This window comes from Diabrotica virgifera, chromosome 2 (genome assembly GCF_917563875.1).
Source record: "Diabrotica virgifera virgifera chromosome 2, PGI_DIABVI_V3a".
NCBI classification, from domain to species: domain Eukaryota; kingdom Metazoa; phylum Arthropoda; class Insecta; order Coleoptera; family Chrysomelidae; genus Diabrotica; species Diabrotica virgifera.
In genome coordinates this window covers 98,062,120-98,086,566 of record NC_065444.1, presented here as the reverse complement: position 1 = coordinate 98,086,566, position 24,447 = coordinate 98,062,120, and the positions used below count along the sequence as shown (strand labels likewise).

Genomic DNA, 24,447 nt, shown 5'->3' with positions numbered 1-24,447 from the left:
CAATGTCGCAGTGCAATTGCCTTTGAAAAGAGGTCGGTATCTGAGTAATCTTCGACTAATAAAATTACAATCCATGTCAACCATATTCACTTCATCAAAAATTAAATGGCATCTTTCAACGATAAAACACGGTATTTTTAATGCACCTACTAAGCAATACAGAGAGGTGCAAAATTATGGAGTAAATTCTCGAGAATGGCATATTTTGGAGATAAATCCCGAAACCGGTCGATTTTTATTTTTAAATTAAAATCCTTTGGCATATCTGTTCCGTGTTCGTTTTCTTCTGTGTCCTTGCTTGTCTAAGTATCTTTCTACACCACCACATTTCGAATGCCTGTAGCTTATTTATGTGTTCTTGCTTCAATGTCCAGTGACCAGCTTTCAAGTCCATATTGCAGTATCGAAAAGACATAGAATCTCAGAGTTCTGACTCTCAGTTATAATCTAAGGTCATTATTTCTAGCGTTTGATCATGATTTTCTGAAATCCAAAAACAAAATTGAAGAAGGTAAAAAAATTGTCGATTGTTGAACTCTCTTTAAAGAAAACCAGAAAAACATCTTAAATAAAAAAAAAGAATGTGTGTGTACTTTGTACGCACGTAAGAAGTTATACTTCTATTATATTTTATGATTTCAACAAAATCAATATACTTTAAACAGTTTATTTATATTTTATTTAAATATTAAACTAATTTTAATACTTACTACTTCCTACTTACTACTATTTACTACTTACTACTACCCAAAAAATTTTATTAAAACAATACCTACCAAAAATTAAAAAAATAAAAGAATAAAACACAGGCAAACACATTGAAACATGAAATAAAGAAATGATTTCTGAACAATTGTTAAGAAAATTTTAACTAAATACGTATTTTCTGAAAAAAAAATATAATAAATATACTTACAATCATAAAATGTATAAAAAAATAAAAAAAATAAAAATTTGCATTGTGAACTGAACCTGCGTCTGTCAGGTTGTTAGATTATTTTGAACTCACCCCAAGCAGGATTTAACTACCGAGACACGTGAATGAAGTGAGAAGATATAGCATCTAAACGTTTTAAAATTTTTTCACAGTAGTTGTTTATTCTCTTAGTTTAATCAAATAAGTTTGATTCTTGTGGAATTAAAATACAACAAAATATAGACTAAAGTAATATATTAGATGGAGATTTTTGTTGGTAAATCAAAGCATTATCTAGGTAGGTAAGTAGCTAGGTTAGCTAGGTAGGTACATTTTCGAAATAGGTATTTAATTTGTAATTTTTTATTACAATACTGAAACATTTACAATAAGGTACGTACCTTTTGCTTTTAAATACTATTTGAAAAGTCACTACAATAATTATAAACTTGCTTTTTGTCTCTATCCTCACAACAATAAAAACTCATATACACAACATTTGTTTATGCATAATATCCATTTGAACAAATATTGACAGATGATTTTAACACCCAATCAGATCCCGTATAACGTTTGAGCGACTAAAACCATACTGTCGGTGTGCGCATGCGCCCGGCAAAATAAAAATACACCCTCGTGCCTAAAGAAGTATAACTTCAATAAGCAACGTATAGGAAGGACACTAGAGGAATCGATTGTCCATACTTATTTTCACTCTGTATGTATCAAAGTTACATACTTTTTCCAAATAGCTATTAGTGTTTTCCGTTACTTCTGAAGAACATCAATTATTATACTACCAATTAAAAAACAGAATGACCATGTGATCTGACCATGACAGCTTTAGATCTTTATGAATACAACCTGATTAAAAACCAGAAAAATATTAAATTTAACAAATTTAATAGCAGGTTAACTAAGATATAAGAAAAACTTATTAGTTCGAAAAACAATTTACAAGTCCTACCACAAGGTTTTCTGCCTTACAAATCGAGATAGATACGTGTTGAAGCGGCAAACAATTTTTTTAATGTATGTTATTAAATCTATTAAAAATTTTATTGAAGTCCGACACGAAAAGTATAATTGCTTATTTCATGCTTCACAAACATACTTACCCGAATAAGCATCAAATTGTAGTAAAACCATCTTAGTAGAACAATTAAAAGTACTTAAAAGACAATAAAAATTTTACTACCTTCGAAACTTATTTCATTTCATTCGTAAGCGACGTTTTTTTATGATTTAAACTTTTAAATCATAAAGAGAAATTATAAAAAAAAAATCATAAAAAAATCGAAAGTTCCGAATGGTAGTGAGTTCAAATCTCACCAGGGTCAGGCATTTTTTCATTTATTATTAGTGTGACCAACTAGCCCGAAAAATCCGGTACATGGCCCGAATTAGGAAGTGGTGTCCCGGCGTCCCGGACAGTGCTTTCGGGCCATCCGAATTTTCAACGTTTTGGTAAAATTCTATTTTGAAATTTTGTATATGTTATTCTTTTAAGAATTATATTTTAAGAATATATTTTGTTCGTTGAGGTCAATTAAAAATATGAAAGGATTGATTTTTAAAAGCTTTCTTTTCATTTTTAAGCAAATTCTATCGTTCGACAAATATGATAGTAAGAAGTAATCAACATAAAAATTTTCTGAAGTTGTTTTCTTGTGGCATGTTTGACAATTATATGTTTGATGGGATTAAGCCACAATTGGTTGTAATGATAATTAATTACATTTTTATATTAACCTAAGGTTATATTTTCTCTTTCAGTTTATTTTCTCTTTTTGAGAACGATTTCCGGATTGGAAGTCGTAACGTCAAAAACCAACAAAAATGTAATTATCATTGTCAGCATACAGATGTTAACTAATCAATAAAATGATGAAAATGGCCCGATTTTCATTGAAAAGTCCCGGATTTCAGGTATTTTTTCAGCCTTGTCCCGAATTCGACTGAATTTGAGTTGGTCACACTATTTATTATAAGTTAATAAATGAAAATAGTTTCTGGCCTTGTGGGATCGGTACTCACCGAAGGGACCGCAGACGTTCGGATACAATTAGCGTCTCTTTGCAAAGACAATGACGTCGACTTTGCAAAGTAACAAGACACTTACTCAACACACACACTACACATTACACCTGAGTTAGTGATAAGTTATACAATTACGTGGCTAAAGGTTCTAGTTCTAAACCAAAGCCAGAATCAGAGAGAAAAAAGACTTGTAAATAATAGAAAACCCCATAGTCCACAGTACATCGTCCTTTTTCAAAAATGATTACAAAAGTCTGAAAAATGGTCTTAACTGCTTCGTTTGAGCGAGTCTACCATTTTCTTTTTAATTTTAATCGAAAAATTATGCGTTAGAATAAAATAAATTATTTTTGTCGGACAAAAAATGGGGCGCGATCGTCGAGTCCGATACCCGCAAGTTTTGAAATTAATTTGTCGGACTGGCTATTTGATACCCAGTTTTCGTCGGACAGTGCTATATTTGGATAAAGGACCCTCCAATCTATCAATTGTTATTCGTGTCCGAAATTTTGTAATCGCAAAACATAAACTGCCATAATTCACATATTTACGTTGTCCGACTAAAGAAACGAGGCTGTAAATTTGTCGGACAAGAGATCAAAAATCTTTAGTAATTAATTATCAATACTATCAATTGAAAATTAAGAGTTTGGTAATAACAAAACTGTACCGCACTAGAGTCACATCTAAAATTTGCAAGCAAATGTACGATAAATGGAGCAGGCTACGGAAAAAATCTCAAGTTTGCATTCCATCACCCGTCAATAATTTATCTAGGTAAAATTCCATCAAATGTTGATTCCGTGTATGTACTCATAAAGGTACGTATATATGCACGCCTCGCATTTCGCGTCGTGAGCGCTTCGCGTTCGTGGCGCGTTCGTTAGATTAGTACGCGTTTTCAAGTGGCGCACAAAAGGCGCGCACACGGGCGACACGGCGCACCACCATCTATTTTCTGTCGGCGCCACTAACGCGGCGCGCATGTCTATACGCTGTGAGCTCGTACGTAGAGGGGATATTTACAAATTCGCGAGCGCCAGTAGTGGCAAGTCTGTAAACGTTTACCGGAAATTTGACATAAATGTCAAAGTGATTAATTTAAAATTAAAATTAAAAACATTAATTATAAAAAATATTAGTTGGTCAAAGCTGTGGTATATATTTTTACCTTAAATATACTTAGGTTTTAAATACTGAATTTAAGTTTTTTAATGTTCCGTAATATGTAATTATAAATTAATCTATTAATCTTAGCGCCATCTAGACGATAATTGTGAAAGTATTCGAAGTAAGAAATTCATATTTTATCAATAGAACGTCAAAATGATTAGCAAAATCTTAAAAAAATCGATTACAATTTAATTACTTTTTTGCGTTGTAAATATTAAACGATAACAATTAAATAATAAATTTAAAAATTACCGGTGAAAGTTGAATTAATAGTCCGCTAGAGCGACACCAGCGAAGCTCAGAGCGTATACGTACCTTTATAGGAGCAAAACTATGCACTTTTTGTTTCTGTTTGCATTTATTACTTGCAATACTACTTGCTAAACATTTTAAAATTTAATAAGTTCACTGTTGAGTCAACATTGTTGTTTCTACAACAACATAATATGATTCATTTTTAACCTTTTTTGTAGTCGTCCACACACATTAACGATTGAATTATTTTTTAATTGCTCTTATTTGGTATACCATATTTTTATGAAACGCACTAGCCGTCTGGCATTGAAAGGAAACATCGTAATTTTTCGTCTCCCATCCGCAGCAGAATCACACGTGCTTCTACATACTCGCTAAATTATGCTAAAAGTATATCTGCAGTAAAACACACAGGGAATATTAAATTATTGAGCTTGTTTTTCTGGTTTGCTCACGATCATATGCGTAGACCGCGTAAACATACGTAGAAGTTAAAAAGGGTCATTTATGATATAATAGCATCTAAAGTGTTTGAAAAATGTATCCGCATAACAACACGTTTAGTACTCCATATGATCAGTATAAATTATGTTTTTTTTTCTAAACACTGCGAAAAGTTAAGAGCACACAGTAGCGATCAACAGGTAGCAACAAACGCGGTCCAAGATTGCGAAAGTTCTGCGAACTTTCAAAAGTGCGTCGGTAATTCGACACTGACAGTGACGTTTATACTATAAAAAACAATAATTTTTATACACATAGGCGAGAAATGTTGCCAAGTCAGTGATTTTTGATTTCTTGTTATAAAAAAATCGATTTTTAGTAGTTCCAATGTGACACAAAATCTAGGCACGGGATAAAAAAAACGTTATTTGAAGAAAGTGTATTTTTTTGTCTTTTTTAATGGCGGTACAGGCTCCTTTTTTCAATATTTTATTTAGTTATACATAGAGTAATTTCCACACACTAACATATTTCTGAAATTGGGCCCTGTACCGCCATTCTTTATTATATTACGAATATGTGTGCCAAATATCTCTACAAAATATTCAAAATTAGAGCCGCAATCTTGGAACGCGTTTGTTGCTACCTGTTGATCGCTACTGTTTGCTCTTAAGGCCATCGGTACATAATTCGCAAATATTTTACGGGTATCCCTACTTTTTCTGTCTTTACACGGCAAATTACGTGTAGTAAAATTCACATTGGTATGGATATGTAAACATTACTAGAATGTCATTCTACTTGAAAATGTCATCATTAATTTAAAGAGATGGCTTTTGAATGTTCTTGGATAACTGTTATTTTTATAATTGCAAATTATTAATTCAGTTAATAAATGTGATAATTTTTTCACTAACTATGTATTCAGTGATTGTAATAATTTATATGTACAAACAAAAACTAATACTCAATCGAGAAAAGAGGAAAAGTGTTAAAGTGATTTTTTAATAATATATTGTTACCATGGAACGCTTACAATTTTGAACATCTTTAACAACAAAATACTTGGATCACAGAATATATTATCCTGATGTATTCTCTGCTTGGATCTTCCACAAATAATACACAGTAAATAACTTTTTATTAAGTTCACGTCTTAAATCAATTATTTAATATTATTTCATCAACAGCTCAAAATATTCCCGATGCCATGTCAAATACTTAAAATTGTCACTGATTGTAACTGTCTGACTGATAGTATGCTGACAATATTATATTCGATTAAGTGTGTTGTATGACAAAGATAGATTTGGAAATATTACCATGAACATTATGTTCATTTTTTTCGAATCATGAAAAAACCAATAAATATTTTTGAAAAATTTAAACGCAGAATGAAAGACTATATTATTACCGAGGGCCGAAAGTCCATTAGAATAAATAAAAAGTTTATTTTGAATGAGATATTTTAAACTAAATATCACACTAAATTTTCTCTTAGTTTTTCACCCCTTTAACTTATTAAAATAAACATTATAGAAGTTCTCAGGGACTTTCGGCCCTCGCCAATAACGTAATCTTTCATTCTGCGTTTAAATATTTCACAAATACTTATTAGTTTTCCAGGATTCGAAAAAAATGAATCGCCATTTGAATAGCATTGCAGCCGAAAATACGTACCCATCCTCTTAAGTAGAATAATATTTATTAGTAATAGTATGTAGTACGAGTATAAGGATATATGTGTTAAGGGGTTGAGACCGGTCAGATTGACAATTAATTTTATTTGATACCTACATATAGTGGAGCCATACTCTTTAGAGCAGCGATATCGAAAGTGAGAATTGCCATGATGGTTGCCAAGCTTCTTAGAGGAGATGGCACATGAAGAAGAAGATATAGTGGAGCAAATAATTTAAAAATCGAGTGAATACAACAGAGAATGTTATGGAACACTGGAAAGTTCAGTGCGCGGACATAAGTACTCCACCTCACCAAAGAATAGGATTTTAAATGCCATAGCGTTAGCTATAATCCCTAGGGATTGTAATGTCTAATGAATTAATGAAATACAAGGTGTGTCATTAATAATTGGAAATATTGTAACATGTTGAATCATGTGCTCAAAATATTAAGATCTAACCCAAATCACTTAAATAAAATGTGGCTCCTTACTGAGTTACAGGGTGTTCTATTTAAAAATTTAAAAATTATTTGTACCCAGTACATTAAAACTATTTAATATATTGTTATCCTACTTGACAGAAAGTATTAAAGGTACTATAAACCCTACAAAATCATGTTAAATAAACGGTTCTAGCTACTACCAGAGGCGTACGACAGGAGAAAGTGAATGGTTGACCCTTCACAAATTCTACGCCCCTGGTAGAATTGTTATGGTATCACTAATCTAATTTTCAAATTTAAAGTAATATTGTTTCCACATAACAGTTTCTTCAAAGAATGCAGCTCTGGCCTTCTCTATACGTATTCTAATTCTTTTGCTCATGTCCCACTTCTCATTTAGATTACAACCAAAGTAGGTGATACTGTTAGTTCTCTCAAGCTCTTACCACTTCCTGTTGTATTCGCATTTATTGGCAACCATCACCTTTGTCTTTGCGGTGTTTAGCTTGAGTCCATATTCATCACACGTTGTGGTAATCCTATTAATCAGATGTTGAAGTTCTTCGTAATTGCTTGCCATTAACACCGTGTCATCCGCGTATCTCAAATTATTAATATTGATGACATTAATTTTGATACCACATTGAACATTATCCACAGCTTTATTGAACACGAACTCAGAATAGATGTTAAATATTAGTGGAGACAAAATGCAGCCCTGCCTTACTCCTCTTGGTATTTGAAGCTCTTCAGAAATGTTCCGACCAATCCTGAGGTTTGCACATTGACGCCAGTTAAGATTTTTCATAAGCTGTTAGTCTTTGTCAGCAATACCTACCTGCTAAAGCATGGCAATAATTTCAGTATGTTTAACTCGATCAAAGCCATTCTCAATGTCAATAAAACACATATAAACCGGATGTCCGACATCTCTGCATCTCTGTACCATAGCCTGAATACTAAATAGTGCTTTTCTGGTTCCAAGGTTGCTGCGGAACCCAAACTGTGTGTCACCAACTTGTTCTTCTATATTTTTTACATCCTAGAGGGCAAAATTCGTAGAAATTCATTAATTCATCAATTAAATATTTAGTATCCCTTAATAGATTTAAAAAAAAGCTTATGTCCCCACCCATGATCCAATATTTGCATGCAGTGCACGACCGGAGTTGTCAACTTGTTGCATCATTGTTCGATTCATATTTTCAATAATTCATTAGTCAGAACGAAGTGTCGTGTACGTTTCTGCTTGCCATATTCAGGTTGATGCACGGTGAAACATGTATTTGAATTGGACTATAGGTAATGTCCAATTTATTCGTTCCTCGCATTTAACGCTCAAGGATGTATGCATAATTGGCCGACTATATCCTTACACAATAATAGAATACGTTAAAAAATTATATGTGTTATAACAGGTCCTAAAAGTAGTATGTTTTTTTTTCTTTTTTAGCTAATGTCTCGACAACTAATGGCCATTGGCATGGTATGTACGGTGAATTTTTGCAGTTAGATACCTAATGCCATAATGTGTAGTGTGTGTGTTGAGTAAGTGTCTTGTTACTTTGCAAAGTTGGCGTGATCGTCTTTGTTCTTGTAATTGTATCCGAACGTCTGCGTTCGCTCCGGTGAGTACCGATCCCACAAGGACAGACACTATTTTCATTTATTAATTTATAATAAACGAAAAATCTCTGACCCTGGTGAGATTCGAACTCACGACCATTCGGACTTTTCGATCTAAAGGTCGGAGCTCTTACCACTGAGCCACAGAGGGAATAAATTAGTATTAGTTGTTTATTAAACATGCACACAAAAACAGTTAGTACTAACAAAACATCACAAAATTATTGTTTTATACTAACTACCAAAATTACTAACTTCCATATAGTTACAAAGTCCTTTTGGATGAACCGTATAATACAAGTAATGGAACAGATTAACTATTTTCTTCATAGCATTATTACCTCATGAAACATTGATTTGGCATTTTTATCTTGTTATTAATGTTACGTTCAACTCAAATTTGGTCTTCTCTTAATATAACTTATTATTTTTATGACGAAGTAGTTTTCAATCCTAACAGTAAATTATTAATATTGAAAATATTAAAAATATTACTAAAATATTTTTAAATTGAAAACTTATTGGTACACTTTCCTGGTGACACCTCCAAGACTTCTACAATTTGCAAGTCAAATGGATGCTGCAGTGAAGACGAGAGGGAAGAAATTCTACACTATGCAATTCACATCCCCCGTCTGCAGCTGGTAAAGTTCCAACGGAAAAATGCACCTAATTACTCTACGGAGTAATACGACTATAAAATAAAAAATAAAAATGTATACCATTTTTATTCAGTTGCAATGCGAAGGCAAAACAATCTTACTTTTCAATCAGAATACGGAGTGCAGTCCAGTCCCTTGAATCGCGATTTTCGGCTCTTATTGGAGCCTTCATCGGAAAGAACGTAGGCACTGTTCTCCATATTTTGACTGATTCGCATCGAGGTTTTCCCACCCATTGCAACTGAAGTGATGATAGTAGGTGGCTAGCGCCATCTGGCATTGAAAGACGAAGTAGTTTTCAATCCTAATAGTAAATTATTAATATTGAAAATATTAAAAATATTACTAAATTTTTTAGTACTTTAGTACTATTTACTTTAGTACTTTAGTACTATTAAAATATTACTAATATTTTCAATATTAATACGAGTTTTCAAGTAGAAAAAAAAAATACGATTAGTTTTTGGGCCCTAACTACTTCAATTTCGAAGCTATCACAACTTATAAAAAACCATTTCGAAGGTAATTAAAAGAGCTACAACTTTTTTCATTATAATATGTAGTGAAAAACCTTTTATTTTGAAACGGTGAAGGGTCAAAGGGCTCGAGAGAGACTGTGGTTGCGCTACCGCATGCTCTTTAATTAATCATATCTTCGTCAATTTTTGTGCAATAGGAAAAACAAATAAATCAAAATTTTTGTCAAAGAAAACTATTTTTTTATTATTACACTTTTTTACGTATCTTTCATTATTTTTGAGATATGAAAAGAAGGTGGTTTTTTTTAATTCGAAAATTTTTTTTTTCTTAAAATAGTGATTTTTTCAAAAAAATATGTGTTCTAAAGCAGCGAAACTGCTAGAATCCATCAAACTCTTTATATTAAAATTGATTCTAGACGGAATAGGATTAATTTTAATTTTGGTGGAAATGGCACTTATGAAATCCATTGATTTAAAAAAAACCATTAGATGTTCCTCTTTTTTTCATTACAGCTCACTCATTTTACGTACAAAAGACTTTTAACAGTGCTCATTTTAAAGCTTATTTTAAGCACTATAAAATTCTTTCTCATTAGCGTGTATAAAATTCATTCGCTCTCTGCTAGATGGCATTGAATACATCGATTAAATTTCACACAAAATAAAAAACAGCTTTGATCTTCAATATCTCGCTTGATATTGCGCTTAGGACACTCCTTAAAAACCAATTTGTTCATTTTTTACTTGCTACAATTTTGTTCAGTGTAATATTGTCGTTAAAATGCATATTTTTGGAGATATTTGCAAAAAACTGTTGAAAATCGTGAGAAAATTCCGAATTTTCAATTGCCAATAACTTAAAAGTATTGGGTTTTTGAAAAAACTTTATACAACATTTTTTGCTTAAAATTAGGTCTTCTATCGATATCTGAGGTTATTTTGAAAAAAAAAATCCACCACCGAAAAGCGGTGGCAACCACCCCCAGGGTGAAAACAGAGTTCGGGTCAATATCAGTTTTGAAGTTTAGGGTAGGATAAGCCTAATTCCAAAATTTTATGTAAATCGGTTAATAGTAAAAAATTTCTGACCTAAAAAGCTTCCATGACTGTACTAAAGGATGCTATAGACCGGACATTACATACCTACATTATAATATACTCGTATAGTTATTTTATTATAAAAAAATTCATTCGATTTTACTCAGTTTGACCTGTTTTTTTTAATAATTTATATTAAAGCTCCTCTTTAGTATCACAAATCATAAAAGGTAATAATTTTCATTTAATTAAAAGGAATGTATCAGGTTGAACCCTCCGAAAAGGATGTTTATTTCAAACAGGTAATTTATGATCGTAATAGAGGTCCATATATCTATCCTACCCGAAAATACACCTGACAAATTACATAATTTCATTTTTCTGTTATACCAATTAGGTGAAAAAGATAGTCCTTCGTAATTCAGCTCGTTATCGAGCTCTAAAAATCTAAACGACAGAATTATGTGCCTAACAACTCCCATGGGCTACATTTGTATCGTTTGCCGCATAATAATACAAATGAATAACAATGATATCATCTACGGTTATTTCAAAATCACTAGTAGTGGTTAGTTAAGAAAAAAGTGTGTAATTATGGGTATGATAATTAACAGGTCATAATTGGTCGATGCGTAATGTTGTATGCAAATAGTTTGGTAATATACCCCCTTATTGTCGGAGATCGATGACCCACTGATTAAAACCGGCTTGGGAAATGTGCTTTTATAATTTTCTTATGCAATTTTTTATTTTTAGTCCATGCTGTGAAGACGCCCCCGTTTGTAAAAATTTCTGATTCGGTTTCTTTGCGGATTGCTGTTCAAAAATGACCTCTTAAGCAAATCAAAAGAGTGCCGGGCGCAATAATTTTTCGGCAGAAATTGTTTAAAACAGATTAAAAAGGTTACATTTTTTGGCCCGGAAAATATGTGAAGGGTACAGAGGAAAAACGGCCGTAGTCCATTTGGATTTATCTCGAGCACACTGAAAGTTAAGATTTTTTGACTTAAAGTCAAATTTAAAGCAAAATAATCAGTCAAAAAAGAATAATAATAAAATAATAATTACTTAGACTTTATATTCCGGCACCAAATTCCGCCACAGAAAATTTTTGATTAAGTTTGACAATCCATAACTTTATTATTTGTTTCGATTTTCCAGATTCTTGCATTAGTTTGTAGGTACATGTATTGATGTCGTTTTTTATTATTCCGGCAACAAAAATTTTTTGCTTAGATGGTATACGGGGGTGAATGGAAGCGTTGTATTTTCTCTTAACTTTAAAAAATTCTGTGGAAAAATTTTGAGGGCTGATTTTGATTCATACTCCTTTTGTATTATCCTGGAGGTATCACTAAGGTTTTGTTTTTTGAATTATCCAAATATCTCTTTTCTTGTAAGAGCTGTAAATAAAAACATTGCTTTGAAGGTTTTTTTAATTAAAAATATCAAACTCACTAAAATTAACAAAACAAAACAAAATTAACAACAAACCCAAACAATTCAATAGCGGGTATGTCCACCTCTTGCAGCAACGACTGCTCGCAATCTGTTTGGCATCGAATAAAGATGTGTTATCCTTGCCTCGGGAATAGCCCGATATTTCTCTACCAGGGCCATAACTGTACCAAATTTTCTGGAGGCCTAGGATGCCGGCGAATAGCTTTTTTAAATTCATCCTATAAATGCTCAATAGGATTGAGATCTGGGCCGCATGCGGGCCATTCTAATCTTATCAATCCAACCTCTATTTTATGAGTCAATCAGTGTTTTAATGTACAAAAAATGGTACAGCTCTTCCAATAAAAGAGATATTCGAATAATTAAAAAAACAAAATTTTAGTGATGCCTCCGGGATAATATGACAGGACTATGAAATAAAACCAGCCTTTCCATTTTTTCACAGAATGTTTTAAAGTTAGGAGGAAATACAACACTTCCATTCACCCCCGTATAATGCAATGCAAGCAAAATTTTTGTGTTATCGGAATCAAACGATATCAATACATGTACCTACAAACTGGTACAACAATCTTGAAAATCTGAGTACAAATAATAAAGGTATAAAAATGATCAAATTATGGAATAGATGGCTACTTAACAACAGACATTGAGAGGAAACAGTTGATTTGGTATGGTCATGTTCAAAGAATGGAAGACACAAGATTGCCCAAAAAGATCATACAGTGGGTACCACCAAACCGCAAAAAACAAGGAAGACCCAAAAAGACATGGAAAGAAGGGGTAACTAAAGCAATGAGTGCAAGGGATCTTAGAGAGGGCCAATGGGATGATAGAAGGACGTGGAAGTTAGGCATCGGACAACGTCGAAAGACGTTCTAAAACCGATACATATATATATATATATATATATATATATATATATATATATATATATATATATATACTTAATCAAAAATATATATAAACTTAATCAAAAATTTTGGGTGGCGGAATTTTGTGCCGGTGAGTGTACATTATGTTGACTTTATAATAAGTTAATAAATCTTAACTTTCAGTGTACTCAAAATAAATCCAAATGGACTATTGGCGTTCTTCCCCTGTAAGTACCCTTCATGTGTTTAGGGTTTTTTGGTCAATCTAAACAAAAAAGGTTTCTTTTCATTTTTCTAAAAAGTTGGCAGTTGTCGAGTTATAAGCGATTTAAAATCTGAAAAATGAGAAAATACGCCTTTTCGAGGCTTGAAAACTCGTAAATACTCGTAAAAATTCGAAAAAAAACTAATATGTAAATTATTATTTTTGATTAAAACTGAGTACCTAAACATTTTCAATTTCGTTACAATACGAAACTATAGCCGTATTATATTTTAGTCCAATCAGAGAGATTCTGAACCAGAATAATCCCCGGCGTCCAGTCACGGATTGCGACGAATGAAATGACAGGGATGCCCTAGCGACATTTGCTAGAAAAAAGCCTAAGTTTCAATCTAATAACACATACAATAATATTTAAAATATTTTTTTACATTCCTCTAGCTAGACTTTAGATTAAAACTATTGGGACTTTTTTTTACTTATTATTTTTGAGGTTACCAAGTGTCTAAATTGAAGTTTAAACATTCAGTTTCAAGATTCGCACTTTACGCATTTATGCGAAAAATCCCCAACAAATACTTGACATTTATTGAAGTTTTATAATTTAATATTTATAAACTATTATAAAACATGTTTTTTTGAATAATTTATTTATTCATTCAGTTAATTATTGCCAGTGTGCTAGTTAAATACACCAATCATATAGTGCGACAGAGATGCACTATATAGTGCGACGCTCGACAGCAGAGTCGAGTGGACGCGCATAATTAACATAATCTTGAAATTGAATGTTTAGACCCATGACAACCTCAAAAATAATAATTTACAAATGAGTTTTCAAGCGTCAGATTTTTCCAATTAAACCTTAAAAATATTTTTAGGGGCAAAAAGGTGATATTTTAAATTTGTTTTAAAAAACTGTTTAAACAATTTCTGCCCAAAAATTTCGCCCGGCGCCCTTCAGATTTGTTTAACGGGGACATTTTTGAATTGGAATCTGTAAAGAAACCGAATCAGATTTTTTTTCATATAACATGGACTGGTTTAACAATTTGTTCAGAGTTAATACTGGATAAAAAACTAATCAGTTATAACTTGAAAATGCCTGGTTATTGTATAAACAAACGACAAAAAACCTAAACATATGTTATGATATAAAAACAAATCATAAATAAATAGACCAGGAAGTTTAAATAAGTTCATTTGACTTTGGAATCTTCTCTCTTTTAAGTTTGGCCTTGTCTAACAAATTGTACTTTGATGCTTTGAATAAATATCAAAGATTCCAGGTCGTTGGTTTAACTGCCTTTCAGATCCAAACATTTTTTATTCCTACTATATAGTACGTATAGGTTTGTCGAATACTTTTCATATTGCATTGTGGCCATTATTTCACTCATTTCAATCATTTTGGTTCCAGATGTTATTAATGTTATTTATATTATCGCCATTATTATAGGCCACGACTGGGCACTGGCGGACAGGTTTAAACCTGCAATGTTCAGAGGATGTTCCCTTTTTAATGGAATCTCCCTAACTAAGACTACCATGACAAGCGCTGAAGAGCACTCCAATGATTGACTAGGGAACCATAAGCAGAATCTCCTTTTCCTGTCTAGCAAAAATATATCAGCTCGTTTATTTCCTTTAAGATACGAGTTTTCTGAGACATGCCAGAAGAAAAGCCAGTTTCAGAACCATGAATAACATATATTTGGAAGAGATCATAAAATTAAATATAGACTATCCAATTATGTACAGAAATAAAGAGACCAACGAAATTGCATGTGTTTGGTAAACTTAGCTACATATTGAAAAATAAAAAATATTCTCAATATCCAAAAAGAAAACTGTTCAACCTGTGGATTCTTCCCGTCCTTACAAACGGATGTCAACATTTGGCATTCACAAGAGATAATATGGAGAGAATAGAGAAGACACAAAAGAGCAATGGAAAGACAAAAATTATCAACATACGATTGTCAGATAAAAGGAGGAATACCTGGATTAAGACACGCCCCAAGAGTTAAATATACTGTCGGCCAAATAACAAAACTAAACTGGAAATTCGCCGGTCATACCATGAAACAGATGGAAGATGGACTAAGATTATTACAGATTGGAGACCCTGAACATAAAACCGAAAACGTGGAAACCACACATGAGGTGGTTGGATGACCTGAAACACCATGCTGGTTCGCTTTGGATATATATGTAGCTGGAGATAGAGGAATATGGAGGAGCGAAGGATGTCCAGTATTGAATATATCAAGGCTAATAGATAGATAGATTATTCAACTACATATAACTAGTCATAATTTCTTAATCTTGGTCAATATTAGTGACAGCATAGAAAAAAATGGAACATTTCATTTAATATCTCAGATTTCAGATAATTGTTTTTAAATCCTGCTGTATGTTTGTATAATCTTTAAACACAAAATATTGTAAAAGCACTTGAACTGTATGTCTAATGCATGATTAAACACTATTTCAACAAACAACAATGCATTCCAGTGACTGCAAGTTATCTCCTTGAACAAATACAAGTAGCTAGTTATCTGCTTTTAATATTTTTCTCCACTATTAGTTAAGTCAACACACTAGCATTAATTGTAGGATTAATTCAGTCGGCTTATTAATTATTTTTAACTCTACTGTCATTCCGAATTAATTATGCATTCAAAAATCGGAAAATATTTATATTAAATAACCGGTGGGCGCCTACATACATATTTTTTCCGACGCAGTATGGAACAGGCATTCAATTAATAATTTTATTGAGTGAAACTGCATGCTATCGATAATATTATGAGGATATAAGTAATTATACGAAAAACAAAATATAACTGCTAAAAATACACTCAGGTGCAAAAAAATCGATCCACTTAAAAATTTGGTCATTTTTGATGTCTCGAATTTCCTAAATCTGTTGTCCGATTTAAGTAATTTTTTCCCATGTTATAGAATTATTCATTAACAATATCGCTGTACCTAATAATATTGTTGCTAGACAGGTAAACTGCCATTGTATACCGGGTGTACGAATCAAACTGTGTTTTTTCTTCAAGTTCACTTCACCCTGTGGAATATTCTAGCGTTTATAAAATACTGAAATTAAAATGCAACTATAGCCTCAGGTTTTCTCAACATTCTTAGGTACTTTAGGTACAAAGTTAGATACTTTAACAACTAGAACTAGCCATGTTCATCATCATGACAGGGTGTTTCTAAATAAGTGCGACAAACTTTAAGGGGAAATTTTACATGAGAAAATAATGACAGTTTGCTTTATAATCATATGTCCGCAAACGCTTCTTTCCGAGATACGGGATGTTCAATTTTTTTTACAAACTGACGATTTATTTATTGCTTTAAAACCAGTTGAGATATGCAAATAAAATTTGGTAGGTTTTAAGAGCTATTGCGGATTTTCTGACACACAATTAAGAACTTTATATTCACCATTGGCGTGAATATGGGTAATATGATCGGTCATATTACCCATATGCGCGCCAATGCTAAATATTAAATTATTAATTGTATGTCAAAAAATGTGCAATAACTACGTCTTAAAACCCACCAAATTTGATTTGCATATCTCAACTGGTTTTAAAGCAATAAATAAATCGTCAGTTTGTAAGAAAAAATCCAGCATGCCGTATCTCGGAAACGAAGCTGTTGCGGACATATGATTATAAAGCAAACTGCCATTATTTTCTCATTCATTACCCCTTAACGTTTGTTGCACTTATTTAGAAACACACTTATTTAGAAGCACTGTACTGATGACGAGCATGGCTAGTTGTTAAAGTACCTAATTTTTTATTATCAAATATAAGCGAATGAATCTAAAAACAGGATGTTAAGAAAAACCAACACTTTAGTTGGGTTTTAATTTCAGTATTTTATAAATGCCAAAATATTCCACAGGGTGATGCGAACTTTGAGAAAAAAACACAGTTTGATTCGTACACCCGGTATACAATGACAGTTTACCTGTCTAGCAACAATACAGCGATATAGTTAATGAATAAGGCTATAACATTACAAGGAAAAAATTACTTAAATCGGACAACATGTTTAGGAAATTCGAGACATCAAAAATGACCAAATTTTTAAGTGGATCGCTTTTTTTGCACCTGAGTGTATTTTTAGCAGTTATATTTTAGCATATCTCAACTGGTTTTAAAGCAATAAATAAATCGTCAGTTTGTAAAAAAAAAATTGAACATCCCGTATCTCGGAAAGAAGCGTTTGCGGACATATGATTATAAAGCAAACTGTCATTATTTTCTCATGTAAAATTACCCCTTACAGTTTGTCGCGCTTATTTAGAAACACCCTGTACTGATGATGAACATGGCTAGTTGTTAAAGTACCTAACTTTGTAGCTAAATTACCTAAGAATGTTAAGAAAACCTGAGGCTATAGTTGGGTTTTAATGTCAGTATTTTATAAATGCTAGAATATTCCACAGGGTGATGTGAACTTTGAGAAAAAAACACAGTTTGATTCGTACACCCGGTATACAATGACAATCTATGACGGTCTAGCAACAATATTATTAGGTACAGCGATATTGTTAATAAATAATTCTATAACATGGGAAAAAATCACTTAAATCGGACAACAGAGTTAGGAAATTCGATCACCTGAAATTTTTGCACATGAGTGTATATTAATTAACTGATTGTACAAACGAATATAAGTTTTTGGTTAATGACGTAGGCGCAAAATTTCACGCCAATTTGTTTTAAATGCATTCATTTTTTTAGAATGCTTAGAAAACTAATAAGTATTTTTGACAAATTTAAACGCAGAATGAAAGATTACATTATTACCGCGGGCCGAAAGTCCCTTAGAATAACCAAAAAATTTCTTTTGAATGAGATATTTGAAATTAAAATCACACCAAATTTTCTCTTTTTTTTTTCACCCCTGTAACTTATTAAAATAAACATTATAGAAGATTTTAGGGCCTCGGTAATAATGCAATCTTTCATTCTGCGTTTAAATTTTTTTAAAATACTTAGAGTTTTCTCATGATTCGAAAAAAAAAGTAATGCATTTAAAACACACTGGCGCGAAATATAACTACACCCTTAAATTAATTAAAAGATTCTACATACATATACCTACAATCAATAAGGTTGAAAAAAAACGTGGGTTTCTAACACCTCAAAAAGAATATTATAGAAAAGACACTGAATATTGGTAAAACATTAACAACTTAATTATTGACTACTTACCGAAAAGAGAGATTTAAACATATTTTGAATATAAAACATCACTTTAAATAGACGAAAAATTTTAATAAAAAACATTGCCCTTTCATTATAAGTGAAGCTGATATAATAGAACTGAAATCAGAGTTGCCAACTGACAAATAAAGTTTGTCGCTTGGTAAGCTCATTTATTCTTTTGTTTTACTATTATTCTTTTAGAAATAGTTGGCGCTAACTCTTCTATCGACTAAATATTGTGTTTAATCTTCATTATTATTAAATCTCAATTTTAACTTATTTCAGTTCTATTTTCATTTACTCTTGGTATATCCCCGTATTCAAACCCTGTAACTAGCTTAACCATAGCCATATATAAATGTCTATGATAGACATTTATATATGGCTATGGTTAAGCTACAGTTGAGTCCGCGAGTCTTTACCCGTGCGTCATTAATACCTGGCGAGATAAAACACATACTTTTTATCTAGCATCATTCTCTTCCACGCATGAAACTCATGACAAACCAGCTGCCGTTTGTTATTAAGTAAAAACACATGTTATTTTTAAGAACCATCTAGACTCAGTGCATTGAAAAGAGATAGGTACAAAAAAGACGATTCGGTATGTTTTCATATTTTAAGCACAATTTGTTTGACGTTTCTGCTTTGTTTACTTTTGTGGCTGTCAGACAGTTGAATTTTTTGCGTTTTTTGTCGAATTTTTGCGTTTTGAAGTTTCTTTATATTACAAAAACAGTTGTTTTTACAACTAATTTTATATTGAGCTTTGAAATTTTATGGTATATAATTATATTTTGGCAATTAATATTTAAAACATACAAATCTAACGTCATTCACACAGTAAATAAATGATTGTGTTTAGATTTCCGTCAAAGTGAATAAAATAACAAAAATAAAATGTGTCATTGAATTTTTTTATAAATTGTTTATCTATTTATTAATCAATAATAATAAAATAATTTATTAAGCTACTTCAAATGTAGCTGTAATTCTGCACAAAAATTTTGAAGCAAAACTTAATTTTGACATTCTATATATTTGATAACGTCAAATTTTATAATAAAATCCGTAATCGGAACAGTAGCCACTTTCTGTCAGCTGTTGTTGCGTGAAATACATTTCCGACTTATTTCGTATGCTTTAAATGATGACGCACGGGTAAAGACTCGCGGACTCAACTGTAGTTACAGGGTTTGAATACGGGGATATACAGTTGAGTCCGCGAATCTTTACCCGTGCGTCATCATTTAAAGCATACGAAATAAGTCGATGATAAGTCGGAAATTGAAATTTATTAAGCGCAACAGCAAGTGACAGTAAGTGACTTGCTGTTGCGTTTAGCAAATTTAAATTTCCAACTTATTATCGACTTATTTCGTATGCTTTAAATGATGACGTACGGGTAAAGATTCACGGACTCAACTGTACCAAGAGTAAATGGAAATAGAACTGAAATAAGTTAAAAATGAGATTTAATAATAATGAAGATTAAACACAATATTTAGTCGATAGAAGAGTTAGCGCCAACTATTTCTAAAAGAATAATAGTAAAACAAAAGAATAAAATCAAAAGAAATTGAAATAAAATAAATATTTGAAGAAAAATAACACATTTATGTGACGTTTATAAACTTACCCGATCTCGTTTCAAAGAAAATCGTTTTCAAAGAAGATTATTATAAAACAGGGAGTTATTTTACCCTGTAAATGTTTATCAATTTGGGCTCTGTTTTAGCCAATTTGACAGGTGACTTTTGTGGCTTCGATCTTGTAGTCAAAAAACAATGTTTTGAGTTGATATTCTGAGGGCGCTGCTTCTTTGATTTGTTTGTTTTTGTAGCCTGTTTCTTTCAACTAGACTTCTAAACTATTAATACATCTCTGCATATGATCCTTGTCCCAGACATGGTTGCATATAGTTTATCTGTCGGATAAAGTCTCTGCTTTTAATATATGATTCATGCTCGTTTATCCTAACATTTAGTTTGTTTTATGTTGTATTTTTTCCTATCCTTTTTAATAATTTTTCTGAAACCCTTTACATAATATGGGTATTATTGTTAGAGCTTCACGATACGATACAATATCGATACTTTTTAAGTAATTGGTAATGGCAATGAAGTATCGTATCGAGTATCGATACCGGCAATACTTTCTTATAAAAATATCGATTGATATTGATTTCGATACGATATCGATACAATACTCGATAAAATATCGACATAAAAAGGATTATACATCTGAGCTGTGTAGGCCCTTTATGTCCACTTTTGCGTGCTTGGAAAATGGACATTATTCTAAAAATATTACGAATATTGCTTATAACTTATATGTATATACTTATAAGGATTGAATATGGCTGAATGCTTCTTTGAAAGTCGACATATACTTACTAATTCTGTATTATTTAAAAACTACTTTTGAAAATATAGGAAAATCCCCGGAGATTAGGAATAAATGACAATTTAGTATTTGTTAAAAATTATTTTTGAGTCATCATCACTTACTTCCATAATATTTCCACAAATGCCACATGATATAAACAATGTAATCATAAAACGGGCTCCACACTCTCGGCGAAGTTACTTCGCCAAAGTTGACCGAAGTCCGAAGTGCCTCGCTACACACTCGTTCTACTTCGCGAGAAAGTACGATACCGACAAAGAGCGGTGCGATACCGACAAAGATCCCTTTGACTCGGACGCGCCAGACCGACAGATTTCGGAAGTAGAACGAAGTTAGGCAAAGTTACACAAGGTGGCCGTCTACACTCTCGTACTTGTTGAACCTCGATCGACTTCGGCGAGAGTGAAGTGTGGGCATAAAGCGCTGGTTTCCTCGAAAGCAGCACCGACAAACTGCGACTGTAGCACTGCGATGAATTACGTCAGATTACGGTGAAAAATTCAAGGTTCTTCACTGCGGCAATGGAATGTGCAAACTCAACAAGCGGTGGCTTCCAACGCATCCTTGGAAACCACCGCTATTATTTTGCATGGTACAGTTTTTTATGACGTCATTCATCGCAGTGTTACGGTCGCAGTTTGTCGGAACCGCTTTCGAGGAAACCAGCGCTTAACAGACATTTACTCACTCTCAAGAATTTCAAGTTCATGCACTCGAGTGTAAAATATTATAACAGCTGATGCTTGGGTTGCAGATCACTTATACTTTTATGTAATAAATAATTATGATCTAAATACCTATTCCACAAAATATAATCAAACAACTGTAGCGTTTTATTATTTTTTTCTCGATATCGATATTTTCAATAATATCGATGCAAGCGTATCGACAATACAAGAGTATTTTATTGATTTCAGATGAGTATCGTATCGACATTAATATTGCTAAGGTATGTATTGTATCGTTATCGTATTGGTTTTCGATACGATATCAATACAATATCGATATTTTTATCGAATATCGTGAAACTCTAATTATTCTCATCTTCAAATCTTTTCTAGTGAGCATTTCTGGATGGGTTTTAATGTTAAGTTGTTTCCTTTCTGTAGTCTTGTGATATTCCTTGTTTATAAATGACAATGGATAATCATTTTCTATACTGGATCTCGAAACGGCACAACAAATGTAAAGTGTAATCTTTATTTCAATCAATTTATGGTTTAATTCAGCACACAGAACATATTAATAGTGACTTTCAGCCTTTCTTAACCCTGACTATGTATGCCTATTGCTCAGTAATAATTTTTCTCACTATATATAGTCCTGTCGCCAGGGGGGTACAACGGCCTCCTTTATTCAGATGGACTTACCCAAGTTTTTTTCATGTATTTTGACCCGTAGAATACGAATTTTTTGGGTAACAGTTGATCCGGATGTCGATAAGATTGTTATTGACCAAGAACTTGAGGAATTACATAACAGAGGTTTCTCACAAAACAAAACATTTTGTTGTATTTTTTGGGTCATCCTAAGTAAAAAATGTTCTAACAAGTTTTCCCGTAGGATGCTCAGTTTTCGAGATAAACGCGGTTGAACTTTCAAAAAATCGAAAAACTGCAATTTTTAAACCCGAATAACTTTTGATTAAAAAATAAAATAGCAATTCTGCTTAGCGCCTTTGAAAGTTCAAGTCAAATTATATCGGTTTTGATTATTTGCATTGCTAAAAATTTATTGTGTTATTGTTAAACAAAGCTACAAACACCTAGTGCGTGAGTGATGTTTTCTATGATTTCTCATTTAAAATCTAACGAGTAGGTAGAATAGGTACTAGTGCAGTCGAGGCTATTTCTACGTAGCATGCGTTAAAATGCATGTAAAGGCACGGGAAACACTATGTGTTTATAGCTTTGTTAAACAATAAAAAAATAAATTTTTAGCAATGCAAATAATTAAAACCGATATAATTTGACTTAAACTTTCAAATGCGGTAAGCAGACTGGCTATTTTATTTTTTAATCCGTTATTCGGGGTTCGAAGTTATTCGGGTTCAAAAATTGCAATTTTTCGATTTTTTGAAAGTTTAACCGCGGTTATCTCGAAAACTAGCCATCCTACGAAAAAAATTGTAGAAACATGTTTTGCTTAGAATGACCCAAAAAATACCAAAAAATGTTTTGTTTTGCGAGAGATAGCGGTTATGTAATTCCTCAAGTTCTTGGTCAATAACAATCTTATCGACATCCGGATCAACTGTTACCCAAAAAATTCGTATTCTACGGGTCAAAATACATGAAAAAAACTTGGGTAAGTCCATCTGAATAAAGGAGGCCGTTGTACCCCCCCCCCTGGCGACAGGACTAATACTAGTGCAGTTATTTTTTGCTCCTTTTTTTAATAAACCACGTAGAGTGCAAAAACGAGACAATAATATAATGCCATTTGTATTCACATCAGCTATGTATTCACATTTTTTGTGACATGTTATATTATCAGTTATTTACCACATATCAATTACAGAATAACAACCATATCACTTTTATCATTTTTTTATACCACATCTGTCCTGAGACATGTAAAATTATTAAAAAAATTGGGTCACAGCTGTAAGCTATTTCTAAGACACATTTTATTCAGCTGTACCCTCTCATTAAAATTTTTATCTAGCAATTTGAAATTTATTGTCTTTTTTATAGGAATAGATATGCACTGGAAAGTCACATTAGGGAGCAAAAATAGATTATTTTTCTCATTGTGAAAGAATATCTTGTGCTATAAATATATGTAGTAGAAATATTTAGATACGAGGATTATAATACTTTTGATAAAGTTTTGAAACTGTTTTCATGTGCCATGTCTTCATGTCGAAATTAAACATTATATTTATATCACCGTGGCTTAGTCCTATAATCCCTTAAATATAATATTTATTTGACATAGTGTAATGTATGTAAATAAATGTTAATTAAAATAATTTAAAAATATTTGCAAAGAAATCCTCAAAAACCCCAAGAGGCGAGGATTAATACATTACACTCAAAACTATTTTAATAACATGTAAACAACTCTTTTTGCCTCATTCGAAGAGTTGATTTTTCATCATCATCATTCTCTTTGCCTAATTGCAATTCTCCACACAATTCTATCTTGAGTCATATCCATATTAATCCTCTTTACCAACATATCCTGCATAATCGTCTCCCCCCACGTCTTCTTTGGTCTTCCTCTGCTACTCCTACCAGGAATCTGCACTTCAGCAATTCTTCGTATTGGGTGATTAACGTCTCGACGTTGAACATGACCAAACCATCTCAACCTATGCTCTCTCATGTTGGCATCAATTGGTGCCACATCTAGACTTCCCCTAATATACTCATTTTTAATTGTATCCTTTTTTGTCACTCCACTCATCGATCTAAGCATTCTCATTTCCGCCACATGCATTCGTTGTTCCTCTTTCTTTTTCACTG

General features: G+C 32.2%; 1 protein-coding gene across 7 annotated transcripts in view; it reads left to right on the top strand.

The window, feature by feature from the left end:
• The window catches only part of LOC114333341 (sestrin homolog), a 388,509-nt gene that overhangs the window by 308,020 nt on the left and 56,042 nt on the right, over nt 1-24,447 (top strand). The window contains exon 1 of one of the 7 annotated variants that reach the window (XM_028283202.2): nt 8,423-8,441. The exons of the other annotated variants lie outside the window; for them this stretch is intronic. Coding sequence (XP_028139003.1) covers nt 8,427-8,441 — 15 coding nt within the window. The 5' untranslated portion in view covers nt 8,423-8,426. Of the gene's footprint in view, nt 1-8,422; nt 8,442-24,447 lie in introns of those variants that run through there. 7 annotated transcript variants of the gene reach the window in all.